Source organism: Rissa tridactyla, chromosome 5, assembly GCF_028500815.1.
Source record: "Rissa tridactyla isolate bRisTri1 chromosome 5, bRisTri1.patW.cur.20221130, whole genome shotgun sequence".
NCBI classification, from domain to species: domain Eukaryota; kingdom Metazoa; phylum Chordata; class Aves; order Charadriiformes; family Laridae; genus Rissa; species Rissa tridactyla.
Window position 1 is genome coordinate 77,886,866 of NC_071470.1, and position 21,042 is coordinate 77,907,907.

At 45.6% G+C, this 21,042-nt stretch overlaps 1 protein-coding gene across 8 annotated transcripts in view; it reads right to left on the reverse strand.

The window, feature by feature from the left end:
- Positions 1-21,042, reverse strand: part of ALPK1 (alpha kinase 1) — a 59,954-nt gene that overhangs the window by 31,267 nt on the left and 7,645 nt on the right. For 3 of the 8 annotated variants that reach the window (XM_054204130.1, XM_054204129.1, XM_054204127.1), the window contains one exon: positions 3,916-4,148. In XM_054204130.1, the coding sequence (XP_054060105.1) occupies positions 3,916-4,036 (121 nt within the window). In that variant the 5' untranslated portion in view covers positions 4,037-4,148. Of the gene's footprint in view, positions 1-3,915; positions 4,149-15,680; positions 20,009-20,064; positions 20,913-21,042 lie in introns of those variants that run through there. The other 5 variants (XR_008466814.1, XM_054204126.1, XM_054204133.1 and 2 more) reach the window with 4 other exon arrangements.

Below are 21,042 nucleotides of genomic sequence, written 5' to 3' on the forward strand. Positions count from 1 at the left end.
AGTTTGCAACTCAAGTTAAAAAGAAGTTAAGAGGAGAAAGCGCCCTTGGTCCAGGCATGCTCCTACCCAGGCACGGCCCGCACGGAAGCCACAGTCCTCACACCTTCCACCCCAGGGTTTCCAAACCCTACCCAAAACACAGCTTCCCTCCCAGCTGGAAAGGCCAAACGCAAAGGAGACAAAAGACAGGGTTTTTTTATTTTTTGTTTTGGATGAGGGTAAAGTACTCCCAGCTCCCACGCCTGGCTCCAGCGACGTGCCAGAGCTCACATGGCAAGAGCCGAGTTTGGTCCATGCCCTGCTCCCTCCCTGGGCTGGTCCTTCACCTCCCATCTAACCATTGGCTTCAGCTGGATCTCCAACCTGAGCCGACCAAGGATGCAACTGCTATAGGAGCACATAACCGGAAATCCAGGCTTGGATTTGTCCCTTCATTTCAGCTGCAGCCCACATTTTAATTTTCCTCAAAGCAGGGGTGAAGCTGCAGCCTGAGTGTGCCGTGCAGATTCTCTGGCCAATAAAAGTGGATTAACAAGGATTATTGACCAGATGGGGTTAATGGTGATCATCAGCTGCAGATCTAGCCCCTTCTGGCCATTAATCCCCGGAAAAAACCCTGCTCAGAGACCATCATTGTTTTACCAAGGCAATGCGATAAATGTATTACTACATTTGTTTTTTTTTTAATCAATCCTTTACTGTAGAAAATGCATTACATAAAAAGCTTATTTCGTGCTCATATTACAGTGCATTCACCACTACGTTTTTCCTAGGAAAAAATGGGAAGCTGGATATTTCATGACATTTTGGAAAGAGGACCCCTTTCAAAAGATATCTCTTTTTCCACAGCCCCCGTTTTCTCACTTGTTGCTGCAGCTCTGGATGCAATTCCTACTACACGCCCCAGCTTCGCACACAGCCATGATTCCCTGCCCTTCTAAAGTGGCCTCTGGAAGGGCTCAGCCCCGCCATGCCGCGGCAAGGTGGCCGAGCGGCAGAGAGCTGGAGGGGAGAGGAGGTCGTGCTGCCGCCCTCACACCTCTCACTGCAAGATCATTGCAGGAGCAGCGATACCCGTCTCATCTACACGGGTTTACCCCCGCCACGTAGAAGGCGGAAGACTGAGCTTCCCAAAATCTTTTCCAAAGGAAGATGGGGGGGCGGGGGCTGAAGGCAGTCACAGCAAGCACATATTTCTCCATATGATCCCACAGGACGGACATTTTGGGGAGGGATCTAGAGGAAGAGAAATAGGATGCTTGCACAGAGAGCCTTTCTGTCTCCTCCTCTACCACCTCCTTCTGTCTTTCCCACATGAACTCACACTCACTTAAATGACAATAAACCAGGAAAAAAATAATAATGTCAGCAACTACGAAGATCATCAGCTGGATAACGTGGACGCTGGTATTCTCTCTAAAGCATAAAGGTATTACTGCTGCCCTCTCGTTCCTCTTTCCCATGGTATCCTTATTTAAACCTTAATCCCTTTCCTACTTGATGCACTAAGGAACAAAGAATATGGCCAAATTCTTTAATGTTGAACTTTGATTTTTAAAGAAGCAGCCTCAGCGGTCACTACTGCGGAGCTGGTTAAAAAAGGAAGCCAGGGTAACGTTTTCAGAAGGATCTGGCAATCTCAGAGCCTTCAGTCATCTTTGGGCTTGGACACTCGTGTAAGCCTAGCAGGACACCACTTCAAGCCTTGCCGTGACGCCAAGTTGTCGCCACATGGGTATAAACCCAATTAGTGTGTTACTGACAATAAAATGACGTTGTATCGCAACAACGTCCACTAGAACCACACCAACCAGTTGGGGAGCTGGTGTGAACAGTCCTGCAGCTTCCAGCTAAAACCCAACGCCCAGGACAAGACTTCTCTTGTATAGAGATAGCTGTTCTCCCTGAAGGCAATATAAATTCATTAATTAACAAAGGCTGAATGGGCACAGAAGTTGACCGGAACGATTTCTAGCCTAAAAAGAAATAAAAAAAAAAAAAAGCAATCCTAGCCACCTAACACAGATGCTGCCCCCTTAACTAACGTGAGATAAGGGTGTGCTCCTCCTCTCCCCCCCCCATTTATACGTATTTGGCTTCCAGTTCCTCCTGGTCTGGGAAAGCCGGGGGGAACAAAGGAGGAGAGGGGGGCAAAGAAACCCCCCTCTGCCTCTGCGCTAGGAGGGTCCCCCCAAAGCCGAGAGACACAGACCTGCGAGGCCCTGCCTTCCCCAGCAGTTATTAATGTCGCTGTCACTGCCCCGCTGCTGGGTATTTTTCTTTCAGCTGATGGGAACACGGTATCCTCGGAAAAGCCCCAGCACCACTTCAGGCTCTGATCGCCTATTTCCTGAAGCGGTTTACCTGAAGGACCGTGTCTAATTGCGCAATTATAAGGGCACTGATTTACCTTATCTGGAACTAAACTGATTATTTCTTATACTTTGTGGTATTTAATAGGAGAAAAGGAGGGAGGAGGACGAGGGGGGAAAAAAAGCGCTACCTGATTAGGAGTTCAAGAGCCTATTCTAAGGAGCCATAATAAAACTTGAAAGAATTTGTGATGAGCAAACAAAGTACCCTTTGTTGAAAACAAAAAGAGAAGCGAAAAATCTTCCAGTATCCATAACAGAAACCTATACGCCACCCTCCACCGCAAACAGACTTAGGTGCTTCAGAAAAAGGCAGCTGACCTCCCAGCAAGAACAAGGATGGTCAGAAAAACATATTCTCAACGGCTCTGCGCTCCGAGACAAACAAAGGATTTTAAAGATCAAATTAACATTATGGCCGAGTCATTCATGCAAAGCAAAACTAAACATTAGTAACACTAAAGGGGGAAACGGACAGTACTGCAGACGTGTCATGCAAAGGAAAACCTGCACATAAATAGATTTTTTTTGTGTCTTTTTTTTTTTTTTGCTAATGTCTTTGTTTTTCCTCCCAGAAGTTTCACCTTCACCCTTTACTATATTCTTCTGTACTCGCTGAAGTTATCTTCCTGTGCGGTGAAAAGGAGTACGTAACCTCCCTACCCTGTACCAAAAAGGCATAATTCAAACAAGTTCAGCAATTCAAACGTGGCTTTTAATTCACAAATAAACAACCTGTGGCAACGAAGTTATGTAGCGCTCAGAAAGTCTGAACCCAGAGAAAACTGAACCGAGGGCATTACAGCCTTTCATGATCGACACGAACTGGATTTCCACTAGAATTAAGAAAGAATAATTTTTATTTTTTTTTTTTTAAAAAAAAACACTCTCAAAGCACCACAGCAACACCAAAATAAACACTGGTTTCCAGCAGGTAATGCCAGCACGAAAACAAATGAAGAACCCTTCTATTACAGCTCTCGCTAAATACTGCTTCCTTTCCCGGTTATTTATTCCGGCCATTAGCTGGGCATGGATTTTCCTTTCAAGAGGGATATTGCAAGTTGTTTTTTTCCTTTGGACACCACTTATAGAGGTCACACACATTTTACAAGATAAAGATTGAGGCAATGAGCTCTTTAATATATTAGGAGAAGCTGACAAACAGAAAAAGCCCTCCCCCAGTTCCTATGAAAGGAGAGGAAATATGTGCCCTTATTCAGAAGTTGCATCCTTTCCCCCCCCCCTTTTTTTTTTTTTAATAACTGAAATTTATGTGCATCAGCAAACTTTTGGGCATTGTTCTCCCCAAACTAAACTGTTCCTTACAGCCTCATGTTTACTGAAGCCTAAAATTAGAACTGACAGCAATTCACTGCAACAAAGTGGACTTCTTTCCCTGCCTGCCTGTAGCCCGCATCCCATTCATGGCCTCGAAATCCAGGCATCTCTTGACACTCATCTGCCACAAGAACAAAAATAGGGCAGGGCTGAGGACCGGCGGCTGCTGCCGTGGTCCCGCTGCCTCTCCTGGGGACCTCACCTTGGCACCGCCGGTATTCTCGCTCGTCTTCCTCACTCGTGTCAGCCTTTGCCGACAGGAGCGCGTCCAGAGCTTGCTTGCACTCCTGCAGCAGCGTGGCCACAGCATTTTGATTATTCATGAAGGCTGATCCCACTCGGCTGTGAATTGGGTGTCCCCGGGTGCACAGTGATCAATTACTTAAGAGAAGACACGGACTCTAAATGAAAAGGATCCCTTCAAGGCTGAGGTACCTGGCGAACAAAGGAGGGGGAAAATGATTAACTAAAGTATCATCAATTATCTGAAAGGCTCAAGCAGGGAGAAATAATAGGGGAAACACATGAAAATACATGACAGCCTCAGAGGACTTTATTAGAGGAGTGTGTGAAATTACTGCAGAGTCTCGGTGACAAACTGCGCGAGGCGAACATCGCCGAGGTGCCAGGGAGAAAGGACGGGGTCTTTAATGGAGCTGTGAAACCCCAAGCAGGGAAGTGACCAGCCAGGCTGCGCCGAAGCCCTTTGCACCTGGGAGGCTCAGGCTGTCGCACGCTGTTAGCCAGGATTGAATGGCAGAGCTGTGCGCGCTCTGAACTCGCAGAGGATGCTGCGTGCATTTACCAGACCACGGGGGCTGTTTCTTTTACCCTGGGGGAGACAGGAGCACGTTGCGCTCTCACCTCCTCTCATGCCAGCCTCTCTCCTGCCACGTAACATGGCATCCTACCACGGTTTGGTTGAGGTGATGAAGCAAAAATGGTCTTTGAAGGAGCCCACCGGAATGAAAAGTCTTTCTGCTGATGCTGCAGCATGCAGCAGGAGCTCACCTAGCACAAAGCCACAGGAGCTGATCACGGCTTCACCAGCTCTGCGGCAGACAGAAAGGACTGGGGCTTTCACCCATCTCATCAGACACACACAAGGCTTGTTTTTATCACAGCTGGCTCTCCCACAGTTAAACCAGGTACTTAGGACACTGCCAATAGCGATGTGGAAAAAAAAAAATAATCCACAATTTCTATCCCAGGTATCCGGCTCAGCCATCTGCCAAAACAGCCGAGCAGCCTTCCAAAAACGAGGCGGGAAAGAAATACTTCGGGGTTGTTTTTTTTTTTTTCCCCCCCATCAATTTCATGATGGTCTTAGAAAACTGCTCCTACAGTTTGACACAACATAGTCAGCAACAGCCTCTGTGAAAACATTCCTAAAACTGGGGAAACGGTAAGGCTATGAACGAGGAAGGGGAGCGCAAGGGAACACACATACAGGCGCAGTTTGCTCTGCTGACTAGAAATGATTTACATTTTATCAGCTACGTTTCCAGAGAGGTCCGCCCCCCCCCCCCTTTCTGTTGCAGCTCTGGGATCGCTGGATCCCGGAGCTGGTGGCAGATAGCTTGTGTTCTCAACGGCACCAAGAGCGAGCACGCTGCCAGATTGAAAAGCAGAGGGCAAAAGAGATGCACTCATGCGAAAGCAGAGAGGATCAGAGAGCCTGTCGGGGAAAGGCAGGTGGAGCAGGGCAAAAGATGGGATTCATCAGCAAAAGAGCCTGGAGGCAGGAGCTAGTCAGTGGGGCCGTGACTGACTCTGCAGACAATCATCAGAGAAAGAAGAAATTAAAAACGTAAAAGCCGTAAAAGGGTGACTGAGGACACAGGCACATAAGAGCAACAGGAGAGCAGGGCGGACAAGCGAGAGATCAGCTAGATGCAGAACCATGGATAAAAACTCAGGCAAGGCTAACGCTGTTAACCGCTCAACATTTCCTAGCATCCGAGGCTTGTCTTTGTGATCGCAGTGGTGTTTTGCTGGCGTCAGTTCTTTCTGCGCGACCCACACCGTGCAGCACCTCAGCAGGGCTTCCTGCGACTCCGGAGCACGGCACGAGAAGGTCCTGGCACCAGTATTCAACCAGCTGCAAAAGCAGACTGTAGTCTCCACGTTCTGGAGGGTACAAACCATCCTCTAGTATGAATTAGAATCACAGAATAGACTCATAGAGTATCTGAAGCTGGAAGGCACCCCCTAAGGATCATCGAGTCCAGCTCCCTATATAAAGAGTTTAAAGAGTACAGAGTCAGACTGAGCTCTACCCAAGTTGATATTTCTACCTTCCTTTTCTCCAATCGCTTTTGTATTATAAATGCAAATCCTGGGAGAGGATTTAGAGGTGTTTTCAGAACACAGGGGCACATACAGGTATCAACACCATCCAATACAGCTCCTAAGCACGGCAAAATTAAAAAAGAAAGCCACAAATGCAGAATTTATAGCGGAAGGCCTCTTCTCTCCCCGTCCTGGTACAGGACATTAAGAAACAAAGCAGAAGGAAAACCCAGGAGTTCTCCATCTTTTTAAGCTCCAAGTAAGAGCGAGCAGGGCGACTCCACAAAGGGCACCGTCCTGCAGGGTCTGAGCCAGGTGGGTCTGAGCCAGGTGAGTACAGCTGGGTGCTGGGATTGCACCCACAGGGCAAAGGGATGGACCAGGCACAGATCCCATTTAGGGGCTCTCACCAGGAGCAAAAGGAGACAGAGACAGGACTGGAGCCACGGCTACAGCATGGTCCGAAATCCACCCGGGAGACGGGACTGAACTAACCGTCACTTGACAAAAATCATTCCAAAAAAAAAAAAAAAGTCCCCACACCGACGGGACTCGCTCACAGCACAAGGTCCTAGTCCACATCCTAGTTCAAAAAGGTCCCCTCTCCCTAAGCACCTCCAGGTCGGCAAGGACAGACATCTGAAGCTAGTGACAACACCCAGAAAGCAGACTCTCGAGAAAAAACAGTGTCCTCTCCCTTTACTCTGCCAGGTGTAGAAAAGCTGGTCCAGTTGCTGGTTATCCGTCGGGGAAAGGAAAAACAGCCCCCTCTGCTACAATCACAGTAACGCACCTATGCTGGTGTTGCTTGCTCTGCTAACTGCACTGACATCTGCTAATTGATTTATCTGATTACCCAGCCCTGTGGGAAGGAGCGTGCGGCCGTCCCGCGAGTACCTCCCAGGTTGGGATGAAGCATCCCTGCCATCTGGCCCTGACTCCATTCCTTTGTGTAATTGATTTCTCAAAAAACCTCGTTTTCTAGGGAGTGCTCTCTAGTAACCGCCGGGCATGCACACACGTATCTCAGATCTGCTGCGAACACGCATCCGACCGAGCGGAGGAGACTGCTTCAAAAGCACGCGGAAGCGTGCTGGAGAAGGCCTGCCACCTCGCAGCCCTGGTAAATACGTGCTCATAAACACAATTTTCTATGTAGGTGCACTAAAGCAAGCAAGTTCAGGGATACCTGCCTTTACGAAAAATAACACAGCACTAAGAGCATCCAAGGGAGCTTGCAGACATCCTCCAACTCATCTATATTGCAGTCCAGAGCCCAAAATTAGTCTTTTAAACCCAGCTCATGGAAAGGCTGGAGGGCCGCAGCCTGGAAGATCACATCGGGTCATTACTGTAAGCAGGAGGGCCCCGTGGCTTTGTGCGCCACACAGACCGCCGGTCTCACAAAGAACTGACGGGGCTTAGCGGGGAAGCTTAAATTAGTGTAGAAGTACAGCACTCGGCTTCCTAGGATTGTAAAGATTTAACTCACCGGGAAACTGCCAGATCTATGAGAGTGATATATGAATGTCAGCAAGCGAGAAATTTTTCTTCAAGTACATTTTTCCAAAGAACTGAATAAACAGCAAGGACACTTAAGAGTAATAAGTAATGATTTACAACAGCAGGGACAACAAAGTGCTGGAACCATATAGAAAAGTGCAATAAACAGTACATTAGTACTCAGAAGGAAGACAGCCTTTTGAGACCCATCACTAGGGGTAATGACTCACATCATAAAATCAGCTTAAAACGCACCGAAGAGCTTTAAACCGTAGCAGCACCCTTTACACAGATGCCACTCCGTAAGTTGTGTTTTGTGACAGCTGTAGCACTGAATGACAGCTGGGACGTGAAAATAACCAAGCACGCAGCTTACGGACCTGGGGCAAACACAGGACCAGAGACTAAAGCCGAACGGCACAGCCAGCAAAAACTTTTAGGGGCCTTTAGAACCCTCTGGATGCTTACTAATTAGCTTTCTTAAAGTACCGTTAAATCCTAACGGAGAGTACTTTAAGAAGTGATAAAAACTGCAGCTTGATATACTACAAAACCGTCCAGACAAAAATGCTTTCCGAGGACGCACTAACAAGTAGTGTAGTTACCACTTTCAAAACACACAGTAAAAACCATTTTGCCTCAGGTTGAGGACCTAAGCATTTTTTGGTGATTGCTCCTTTACTCCAGCTTTGGATACGGGGTGTTTTTAAACAGTCGATGCAATTGTTAGACGCTAAAACAGAAATGATGAAAAAAAGAGTCCGTGCCATTTCTGGTTGGAGCCTAGATTAAAACAACTTCTTACAACAAATATGATGAAAACAAATTTACAAAAGTCTCAGGGAATGAGAAACTATATTTCTGTGATTGCCCTCTAATCAGAGCTGGGGTTCAGAACAAGACAGAGGGAGGGAGGGAGGAATTGGGTGGGCTACAGTGAAGTGATCTCTTTAACAAGAAATGGGCCATACTGTGACATTTCAGAGCCCTTGGGCTAGAAGACCAAAAGATCTGTCAAGAGAAAGGAATTTTAAGTTCTGCTGCGGATAGAAGTAAGCCTGGGAGTCAATCTAGCCAGTTTAAGACCGCAATTAGCTTTGGAGGCTTTAAGAAAAAGAAGATGTAATTGCCGCATTCAAACTTCAAATACGGCAAGCATAACAAGCATTGGTTTCTCAGACAACACCATTTGGGAAATTTTCCACAGCATTATGGTCCTGAAACTCAAATTAGAGACTGCCAGACCTTTTCTCTCTGAAAATATATTATCCTAATTTTCATCTTATTCAAGCTACCCTCCAGTTCCAGGGAGACTAATGAAGAGGAAGCAAAGACCTGATGAGTTCCATGTGGAGACTACATTTACGGATTAATCCCAACAGGGAGCAAATAAACCTTATTCCCAGAGCTCTCGGTTGGGACTCAACACAATCAATCGAGGAATGGATAGTTATTTATGACTGAGGCTGTTTTGACTTTCAAATAAACATTTTAATTATTTTAAGTGCTACACTGGAACTTAGAATCTGTGCCGTGTTTTTATTTCGATGCCTTGTTCTCCTCCCTCCTAATCCCAAACCACTCCGGTCATTATGATGCCGTGCAAATGATACCGATTTTCATGCCTGTAACATTTGAAAGGTTATAGGCAAGGTAAAATCCACCAGCCAGACAAACTAGGGAAAAGGAAGGAGGAAAAGGGAGGAGGATCCTTCGGAGGGAAGCCAGCGTAAATGAAAGGAACGCCCTCAAACTACCCTGGGCCGAAAGAAGCAGAAGCGCCCAACTCTGAAACCCCCTTGTAATCTTGTGGGCACAACCTGAGCCATCTTTGCGGGCTATTTTCTCTGCCCGCTCTTACAGTCAATTTTGATAACCAAAGTACTTAAGAGCATTTCTTTTTGATCAGCTATTTTTCAATTCGAGTTTCGGCACCCACTTGCACTTCTACCTTTTCCCTCTGGTCTAATTCAACGGCTTTCCCATACGTTTTAGCCATGCCAACACCATGTTGCACAACAGCATTTTTCATGCGTGCTGGAGTAAGAATCCTTGCTTCCAGCTCTGTGAAATCCACTTTCCTTGTTCTAATCAAGTGATTAACTGCCCGACACGAAGCCTGCACGCAGCAGCTCGTGGTGTACCACGGCCTATCGACATGTAGCTTCGCTAAGGTCAATGAAGCTACATTAATTTTGGAGGGAGCTTTTTAAACTGGCACAGCCTCCGGCTAAATAAGGAGGCCAGGGATGAAATCATGACACAGAGGCAGTGCTGGATCTATTCTTGCTGCACCCCCTCCTGCAGCTGATCGAGTAACAGCCTTATCCTCACTCCATATATTTTGTCTCCCCTTGCTTTCTGTAGAGAGACTGAAAAAAATAGCAAGAAGATTGTCCCCAGAAAAGCGACTGAACATTGAGGCTGGTATTTCTTCTTTCAGCAGGTGAGAAGGCTGCGCCGCACATCGTACGGCACCCTCAGCTGCTCTCCCTCCTGCGGATCTGCACACAAGCCTTCTGGGGTCCTTCCCATCACATGTGTCAAAAATAACAGGCTCAAGTTTATTTTCAGATTTGGCAGTTTGAGGGGGAAAAAAAAAAAAGCCAAAACACAACAACAAAAAAAAACATTAAAAGAAAACATGCTTACGATAATTTAGCAAAGGTTTCAGTGATTGAGTTAATATCGTCTTCCACAGAAAGCAAATTCAGTTTCCTGACAATTTCAGTGCACACATGCTCGTGTTTTCCTAGAGCATTTACCTTTCTTTTCAGTACGCAGAGGCTTTGCCACATGAAAGAGAAAAGATGGTTTTTAAAAAAAAACAAAATAATCGATTTGCTAAGGGCTTTATTTATTTAGTTAGTTTACTTCTCTGGCTTAAAGCTTAGATGTTTTCTTTTGGTAAAGCTGGATACACCAACTGGCATTGGCTGTATTAAAATAAGGAAGAACCTCAATCAAAAAGCCTCTCCTAAGGCAAGCTTTCTTGTTAATATGCACCAACATGAAAGGCTTTCTTTTCATCCTATACAACTACAGTGTGTGTAAATTGCAGGGGGCTCATTGGCATAAATCTTGGCTGTGACCTCTGAGGTAAACTGGATTTACATTACTTTCTGACAAGAATTAAATGAAGGCCTTGTGGATATATGAACAGCCTTCTAGACTGCAACAGATGGGCATGAATGTGCTCCCTAGGCAAACTATCAGTGACATCTGTGTCCTCCAAATTCTGGTGGTCTCAGCCAATTAGCAGGCAAAAGGGGAAGAAAAAAAAAAAAAATAAAAAGCCGGCCTCTGCACAGCTACCCCAGCCAGAGCAGAAGTGCTTCTGTTTAGAAATGGGATCAAGAACAGCCTCCAGCAGCAAGGAGGTGGTTAGCCGGCTGGATATAATAATACAGAGGTAACATTACAGAAAAAGCTGAAGTAATTAGGTAGAACAGATATTAATATTAATACAAAACAAATCCCAGCCTCAGCTAAGCCAAGCGTAATGGGCTACCGCGACGGATTTACATTGCTACGGCAAAGAACGGAGTTTCGTCAGTCCTAAAAAGCAGAGGAGGGGTCAAAGTGAAGCCCGGTGCCTGACACAGCTGAGGCAGGCGCTGCAAAAGCCCGGCTCTCGATCCGTATTCAAAACCTCCACCACATCCCGCTCTCGCTGCGGCAGCGCGAAACAAAGTACCAGAAGAGAGAGTACCAGCCAGTGCAGACCTGCACTTAGGAATCACAGAATATCTTGAGTTGGAAGGGACCCATCAGGATCATCAAGCCCAACGCCGAGCGTGCCTCCTCGGGTGGACGGGGTTGGGTAAAGCAACATCCTCAACGGCTGCTGCAGCTGCCTGCTCCAAACCTGAGCTTAGTGCTTTGTGGCAGAGCATTTAAGTCGCAAACAGACCAGGAAAAGAGCTCTTCTGGTTGTGCTTGTTGGTGTGAGGTTTGGGATCTCTTAGCGCAGCACAGACACAAAACAGAGCTTCAGCAAAGTTACTCCTGCTGAAAAATAAAAAAAAAAATAAAGGAGCTCCAGAGCTTGGCTTCAAAGCTACCCTTAATCAGAGAAGGCCGTTTGCCAGCACTTTTGTAGGAACAGCCAGGGTGTAGGGACTCAGGGAGGTGGCAAGTGGGGGGCACAATCACCCACAGAAAGCCAAAACCACATGGCAACTGCCCACCCCATAGAGCTGGCAGAAGGGGCTACTGGGGAGTCAAAACTGATCACCAAACTACACAAACCAGTTTGCTAAACGCTCGCTGCCTGAGATCTGTGTTTTTAGGGCGCTCAGTTGTACCACAGGAGCGACCCAGACAAATACAAAACATGCAACAAGCCATTCCTCAATGAAACGCCTTCTCCGTCTCCCAGTTTTGAAGCCAGCTCTACACCCGGGCGCACATCCCTCCCTCGTCAGGGGCAGACGGGACCCCTGGCTAAAAACAGATCTGGGACAGAGCCGGCACTGGGTGCCGAACAAAAGCACCTGTTGTTTCGCCCTGGTCATGACTTCTCAGAGGCCATTTGGGTGCTTTCCCCTCACCATTGCCATACCACGTACTTCTAGGGGATGCAAAAAAGGGAATAATTGAGGGGCAGATCAATACATTTAAAAGTTCCTTTTTTTAAAAAAAAAAAAAAGACATAATTAATTTGGTACAGCACATATTTTTAGATCAAAGATGCCTTTGAAGTGACAAACCCTTAATCCATAAACTACTGAAGCACTTCCTTTCTCTCCCAAACTACTTGTTGTCAAATAAAATGGAAGTTAAGGAAATTATCTTTATCTGAAAATGGCCAAAAGAAGCCATCACCTAATGACAGCCTTGTCAAAATGACAATTGGGGAAATTGTTAGGAAGGGGAGGCCTGACGACTGCAGGAATAAGCTTGCTGTTTGCTCTAATCTGGTCAGGCAGGCCCCACACAATTCCAGTCAGCTTGCTGTGTGAAACAGCTAAGTCTTTGTCAATGCGAGCACGGGCTGGAAAGACTTCTCTTTCATGAATATGTATCACCACCCTCCACGTCTATAGAAAGAAACCCTTCCGAACGGCAAAAATAAAGAAAAACAACACTCACAACCCAACCCATCCACCACCATAAGAAATAAAATCCTAAGATATGGAGCGGTGCGGAGAGAAAAAACTACTAAGTAATGAAAGCGCACGTTTTGGAAACATAGCCAGAAGGAACCTTCTTCCCAAAGGCTTTCTTTGGACTTTTATTCCCCAGCAGACCGGGATGAGGCACTTCAAGTCATCACCTGTAGGTATGCAAAAGCAAAAGGGCCCATCGGGGTATATAACGTCTACTATTGTATTTTCTGTCTAGCATTTGTCTGGATGTGACGCGCGGGCATCAAACCCCAGGCCACAAATACACACCGATAAGGCAAAGCCTCACGTGAATGCCTGCTTACTTGTGCGAGGAGAAAAGCACCCCTAGCAGGTCTGAATGCTTCCGCGGGCAAAGGTTTCAAGTCCAGGCACTGAGTCAACTTCGTATCAGGGTAACAAGCTTCCCGTGAAGCTTACAAATACACGACATTAAGAATCATTAAGATGATTCTAGGTTTAATATACTACATACAGCGCATTAATACGGTAAGAAAGGGTTCTTTAACACGCAACAACACAATACTACTTTCAGACGTGGCCAGTAATTTCCCACTGCACCCACTAAAACAATTTTCTGAGAGATGTTCATGACCTTCTGCAAACAAAATCCTTCACAATATCTCAAGCCAGACAGTTTGAATCGCAGGTCCCCTTGAAGTCTGGGGGCTTTTTTCACGTATAGACAATATTAGACTTCAAGCATTCAAAAGACTGGCATAAAACTGAAATAGGAGAGCCAAATCAAGCCCACCGGAATGCCAGTTGAAGCTGACGTACAGACCGAAAGTGCCTTAAAAAGATGGATTGGCCGAGAAACGCGTGTCAGAAATATTGTGTCTCCGCAGGACTGATGCTGAAATTCTCGTAAGCCCAAACATGGTGTTTAAAACAACGGCAGGGCAGCCGGGGAGCGAACGGAGGATCAAACCAAGCCTACACTCGTTGCAGAAAACCCAAATGAAGATATTTTAAGATGTTGTGGATTTTGTCTCTGTTGGAGAGCTAGGACATCATTAAAGCATTCCACACTGTTTCAAAAGTTACCTTAGAATGCTTGTTGTCTTCTTTTTAACTTCGCTTGTAAAACTGCGTACTAGATCTTGATTTACTACAGAGAACTTGGGGTGATAACTACAAACTTCAGTTTTTCTCCAAGTAACAAACAGAATATGGAAGTTTGATTTCCAGCAGAGATATCCAGACACAAGGCTCAATTTTGAGGTTTACAATATTATGCAATGTTTGCTGTAGACATTTCCATTTCATTAGCATATTCTACTTTACATGAAATCCAGCAATGAATGCTGTCCCTGATCTAAGGCTAATCCTCTTTAAAGAGCTACAGGCTATATTACATGTGGCCACAGCCACGGTTATGCCACGGCTGAATCACTTTGAAGCCTATTGAACAGTGTTCCCTTGTGAGACTATACACAGAGCCATAAACCGACGCTCCCTGCGCTGTGAAATCCTACTCTTTTCATCACCGAGAGTTTCTGGAAGGGACAGACTCTCCCTGGTCCCAAACTGCACAAGAGGGAAGAGGTACGCGGCTGCCTTCACCACCTCTCAATGCCAATTTACAACCGGAGCCTATACGCCTACAGTAATACAAATGCCTTGTTCCTAAATGAACACCACCAGACAGCGACTGCTCCAAGGGAGGGTTATCAGAACAATAAAAGGTAAAGATGAACCAGGCACCTGCTTCCTTGGGCAAATCCTCTCTCTCGCGGGCCAGCAAGGCTTCTGAAATACAGATTACAATGGCTCAACCTGAAAGGGCGACAGCCAGTATAACCCAGAGCGAGACAAAAGATGCCAAAGTGAGAATATTTATTGTAACGTGGTTCCCTCCTGTCCCCTCTTTCTGTCTCTATTCCACCTTAGATCCCCTTCTGCGGAGAGGCTCACGTTTATTTCAGCAAAGTTCACATTTATTTCAGGTCTATTTTTCAGTCACTTAGTTTTAGCATGCCAGCTAGAAAGCAGGAGCGATACCAAACTGATTCAACTAGAAACTACAATTAAAGCCTACATCTGAGGAAAACGCATAGCGCTGTACTGTGACAGTAAGCTCCACAACGTAAAGACATCACAGGTACAGTAGCTTGGGACACGATCATATATATCTTTAAAGAAAAAAAAAAAAAGGGCAGGCTGCATCTCTCACAGCTGGGTGCCCTTAAACACTATATACTGAGATAATGGAATAGAGTTTTTATTGCCACACAGCACAGACTGTGGAATCTTTAGCACCTTAGGAGCTATACAAATTCAAAGGGGGGGGGGAAATAAGAAACACTAGATTCGCTGATCCTGCTATGTATCAGCAAAAGACAGTTTATTTTAGTGCTCATCTTTAACTCTTCAAAATAACTTTCTTTGTTCAATTACTGCTTTTGAAGGGAGCTGAAAAGGTTGGCTCTGTTTAGTCTGCATTGTAGGCATGAAATTATCTCCATCTAAATGATGTCAAACCGGACAGAGTGAGCAGATTCAATCCCTGTGGTAAGATCTCGGTCCCGGTGGAGGGAACGTTTAAGCTCCTTGCTATCAAAATAGTATCTCATCCAAAAAGACGATAATCCAACCCATTTAGAACTGCTACTATATACCTAGGAGACAAGACCGCACTGTCCCTCGTGTGGCAAATGTAAAGAAGCACAGAGATGGTGTTTTGGAGACTATTCCAAAGCGCTCTGAAGTCGTGAAGCTCCTGCGTTCAGCCAAACCATTTCACTGATTGTCGCAGTTTTTACACTCCAATAGATTTGCTTCAGAGCAGCAGGAAATAGAATTTTTAACGCTGCAAGTAAGATTTTATCATTATTAGAAGCTTATAAATTCCCAGTCCAGTATTTAAAATACTTGCCACTAGCCATACTATGTACTGTGATGCCTTTGATTACTGCTGGTATCTGGCCACTCGGAGAAAAGTGCAGCTTCCTCAGTTTAGTGCTCCGGAAGAGGAAATAGCAAAGAGCAGGGAACATCCAACTGAAAGGCAAGGGTTATGACCTAGGGAGAACATACTTACCTCTACCGTAATCAACCTGGACTGTTGTTCTAGTTCTTGCAAAGAATGCTGTTGGTCTCCTAAAGGTCACAGTCGATCAGTGGGATTATAAAGGTTGATCAACCCTCACTTGATGGTCGTAATACACTAGTCCAAGCCTTCTCTCGTTCAGCTATTTAACGTGAGATTTGATGTGAAAGACGGAGCTTCAACTTCCCAGCATGCCCTCTATCGCACAGATCTCAAGCCAAGGTGTCACGCTGCATGCTGGGCTACCCACAGCAACACGGACTTCTCTTACACAAGCCTCGATAAGGTTCAATCTCATATAGCTTGTGAATCTGACAAGGTTAAAAACTGAGCTATCATGAAGATATCATAGGTCACGTGTAGGAAGTTCACAGGATATTTGTAGGCGGGGAAAAAAAAAAAGAGACACATGAATTGCATAATGCTTGGAAGCAATTACAGAAGAAAAGCCTCATCTGTACGCCAAGTATTTTCTCTTTCTAGTTTGAGAGAAGTTCTACCAAATAACAAATGTCGGGAGATGTATATGCCAGCTATAACTGTAGTAGCATACGACTAGGGGAGCAAAATTTCAATTGGTAAATCACCTCCACATACAAAGGCAGGAGATGACCACCAAATAACTGAAAAGCTGGACTCACGGTTATCGGTAAACAAAGAACTCCAGTAGGGCTTGCCAACAAAAACCCCACAGCTTTCTAACTATTAGAAGACACAGGGGAATCCTGTGAGCACAGTTACGATCAGCAGCTGCGCACAGACTACACATCCCCATTTGTGCTTCTGAGCTGCACAAATTATTTTTTCATTTTCAGCTCTACTGAAATTCATTAAGACACTCTTGGAGAAACGTGATGCTCCAACACACTTAAGGCTCCAGGCTTTGTTCCAACTTAAAAAAAAAAAGACAGCACGGCAGAGCTGACAATTTTTCATCTGTATCAGGGCTTAAAGATGATTTACTTTTCATTTTGAGCAAGAAGCAAGCACCTGTTCCATGGCACTGAGCCTCTCTTACACTTCTTTTTCCACTTCTTGTCCCATGAAAGCTGGAATTACAGGAGGTTCTCTCCCACCAAGTTGTATGAACCTTCCTCCAAAGGCAGAGCTGTCAATAAGAAGGGGCTCCCAGTCACAAGGAACACCACCTCCTCTTTCCACAGCGTCCTCGCTGTGCTGTCTTTTTCTCGCCCTAGATCTCTACCAGCTATTTCTGTTTCAACAGAATAAGGAGGGAAATGCCAAGGACCCACTGCTGGGTCTTGCCAACAGACAGATCAGTTTGTTCCACCTTCCAGTCTCTTCCCAGTGTTTATTTCCTGGCTGCCCCGCGACTGCATGGTTTCGCTTCTCTTGTAAGTTACTCCACAGGTGTCTATTCCTGAGCAGTAAAAGCAGACTAGGGAGAAAGAGAAAATAAAGCCAGTGGGGTGGATGAAAGGGAAAGAATCCAGATAGAGGGAGAATGGCCCCAGAGAAAAAACAAACAAAGGGTGGAGGGAGCAACAGAGGGGGTAGGAAGAACAATCAGGAGGATGGCGAGAGGGAGTAACAACAGACAGCAAGAGGGGCAGGAAGATGGAAGAGAAACTGAGATAGCAGACAGGCAAGAAAGAAGCCAAAGGGAGAAGCCAGAAGGGTTCAGAAGGAGGACCAAGGGCAGGCCATGATGTAGAAAAAGAAAAGGAGAACTCGGAGAGTGGCATAAACAAAGTCCATCTTGTAAGAAATGGTTCTCTTCAGTAGTCAAGGTGAGCTTCCTCATCAGTTTATTCAGGTCAAATGAGATGGGAAATGGATGTGTTCTTTTTCCTGAGTAAGCAAGGAGCAAAGTAGCCGATAAACATAGAGGAAACTGTGCTCTCTCTTCCTCCTTTGGAAGACCTTCTCTCTGCTTCATGGAGCGGAGCTGTTCTTGGCATCAGCATCTAAAATTTCAGTGAAAGCACCTCCGCCCTCTCGCGCTGAGATCCAGCTGAGTACCTTGCTTTATTTTTGGAATACACGTGTCTTCGAGAAGGACCTATTTCTTTTCAGTTTGAACATGAGACACTTGGTTGCTGTACAGTAATAATAACTCACTGCAGAACCTAGCTACAGGTTGTTGGCGTACTCTGTTACGCCTTTCCCAAACACTCTTGGACGTCACCACTGTCATTACAACCGTTAACTTACAAGTACCACAACAGCTCTTGCAATATCAAAATGAAGCTTCTGACTTAAAACAAAACCGAAACCTACAAAACACCAAAACCCCCAAAACAAACGGTGGTTCCCCATGTCTGGTCACACATTGCCACCTACTGGCTCCCGCCCCTGTACCCTCAACAGCACTAAGGTGCTTTGGATCCAGAAATGGGCTGTGAAGCAGAGAGGAAGAGCAGCAGGAGGGCAGAGGCTGGTATTTGAACCCTACACGCACATTACACGTGTAGGCAGTGAGTCTTATTATACCCTAGCATCGTCTACGCACAAGGAAACACGTCCAGCAGCCTGGATTTTATGGCCCTGAAGCAGTACTTCACTGCTAGCCTCACTAGAGAGGATGCACTTCCCATCTCTCGCACGCATGACAGGGAAACAGGAGCGCATTGCTCATGTCCCCTTGTGGCGAGAGGCCAACTCTGCAGAAAAACGGCATCTCTACGCGTTTTCCTTCAAACCAAACCCCACCGCGTTCAAATCCACTGCAAGTATTTCTAATGCAAAGTTCGAGATGAGAGGTCTCGCTAGGTCACCGCATCTGCTTCAGTATTCACATGATGGCACCGCTGACAAGCTGTACCAATGAGCGGGAGAGCCAGTAACCCAAAAAAAGGCCACCGGAAAAACCACAGAAGTCATCCTTATGCAACATTTACAAGTGCAGACACCCTTTACGCCCGCGCCTGTCCTGTCACACAGCTGGCAAACCTAAGCGCTACATCTGCGCTTTCAATAACCACATGTAAAGCCTGGCCTTAGGAGGGAAGGACAGAACCGTGGCGAAATCTCAGCGCCACTGAAATCAGGTCAGACTTGGTGTCGGTCCAACAGGATAAAGAGACTTTAATCATGTCAATTTAAATAGCAGACAGAAATAGAAAGTTTTTTAGGGTTTTTAAAGCATAGGAAGGAAGCTCAGGAAGGAAGATTTCACGTTGAGTCACTCGAGAAAGAAATAGCTCGAACATAGCTACCCAAAACCACTCCTTCCACTCACTAACCCAGAGTACACCTTCCAGAACTCTTCTGACCTACCATGAACTTCCTAGAAAGACAAAGAAACATATTGGCCCTCACTGACTCAGATTTTTAAGGCCCATCATGACTGAAAACAATATAAGAGTTCCCAGTATTTTTCCATTTTCCAGATTTGCCTATTTAGACTCTGGAGTTATCCAAAGCCTAATAAATAATTTGTTAGAAAAACATTACACCAGCGCAGCCAAGCCATAAGCACCCCAGTCTTTCAGCCTACGCATTACAAATACTTAATTAGCCTAAATGTCTAGCATCGATAATGTGCCACTGATAATTACACAGAGAAGCCACACCAGGCATACACAAGCAGGAAACATCCATTTAAAGTAAAGAGCATGACTTTTCCTAGACCTTCCTCCTCTTCAGGGATTGGCAAGACAAGGAATACAGGTGTCCAAAAACCAGCCAGCTGGAAGGCAACTTGAAAGGAGAGCATGGTTCTGCTCCATCTTTATTTTCATACCCCATGCCGTCTTAGTAATGCGGGGGAATGCCGTGTGCCACTGTGGTAAGGCTCAAATTTCCATGACCTCGATTATCCGTGTGGTAACTCCAGGGACATCAGAGTAGATTCACACTCCGGAAAAGGAAAAAGCACGTCTGGGTAAAGTCACAACCCCAGGGGACGAAGGGGTTGTGCAGACAACACAAAACAAGACAGCAGCGAGAGCTACTAGGTTAATGTTGACACCAGCTCCCCTGGCCCAAGTCCCAGCGGCTTGCTCACCACGCAGCGCAGCTCAGCTCTACAAAGCTTTATGTGCAGTTTTGCTTTTGACCAAAGAAATTTCAGTAAAAACAGGAAGGTATTATACAGGAATGAACTCTAGTAAACCATGTAACTATTTTAGCAGGAAGTTCACACAAAAAACCCCCAAGCACAGAGTGCCCAAATTATTTTTTTTTCCCCCCCTCTCATACCGGGCAAACCTGGAGTTGTTTTCCTGAAGCTGGCAGCATTTCAACCAGTTATACACTTACAAAAGACAGAACCAGTAAATGCAGTTCCTGTTCTCTCCTGTACAAAATCACGCAGAGCTATATTTAAATCATAAGTTAATAAGGAATATGTAGTTAATATGAGGTTACATTGTCCTAGGAAAAAAAAAAAAAGGGAAGAGTACTTACATACCTTAGCAGGTACAAATATTGAAATAATCCTAACAGAAAAGCTCTCTCGCAGTACAGGAAGCAGGCTGTTTCCGGAATCAAAGGGCTGACAGGAATTATAGCCATCAAGAAATGCAATAAACAGCAGGATTGCACAACTCCGGCTTTTCCAGAAGGCAGCAAAGTGCTTTCGTGTGAGCGTACACACCTAGCCCTGCCTGCTGCAGGAAAGGCATTCTGCAAAGGGAGAAACTTGGAAGGATCCGTTTTCCTTCCCTGCTTTTCAACGTGACTTCTTGCAGAACACAGTCTAACCCCTTCTTTTTTCTGATCCGTGGGGAAAAGGCCATAGGCAGCAGATGTATTCGCCTGTGTACAGATAAAAGCTACTCCACAAGAACTACAAAGAAACTTATCAACCCAGGAGCGATTTACCTGCTTGTTGAATAAATAGAAGAAACCCACAAAATGAAACATTATTTACATGAACCAACATTATTTACACTTCACCACCCGTGCCAAAGCAATCAAACCTATCGAGGCACACCACCGTGCTCATCGCAACACTGTACAAGCACAGGTAAGGGAGGACACTGACTACTTAGGATTCAAACTGAAACGGGTTTTTTTCTGCACTCTGCCTCTCGTTCTCCGCTTGGGAGTAATCTTGCTTACTAAGGAAAATGAAGCAGCCGAATGAAGAGAGACTTGCTCATTTTTTCCTACCAGATGGGCAGGGCCGCTTCAGGATTTCTAGTAAAATGGAAAGTTTTCAGCTCATCTTAGATCAGCATCCAAGGAAAGATTAGGTTTTTTCCCCCCCAAAGGCAGTGCAATGAAGTCTAAGCAGCACTGCTACAGCAAATAACCTAATATTTTAGAACACCCGATTTAAGAACATCATCGCTCAACCGTCATGCTTATAGCGTGCTGCTTACTACAGCATTTTACTCTTCTAAGTGTTGATATGGGGGGTGAAACTGAAATTATTTTGCCTGAA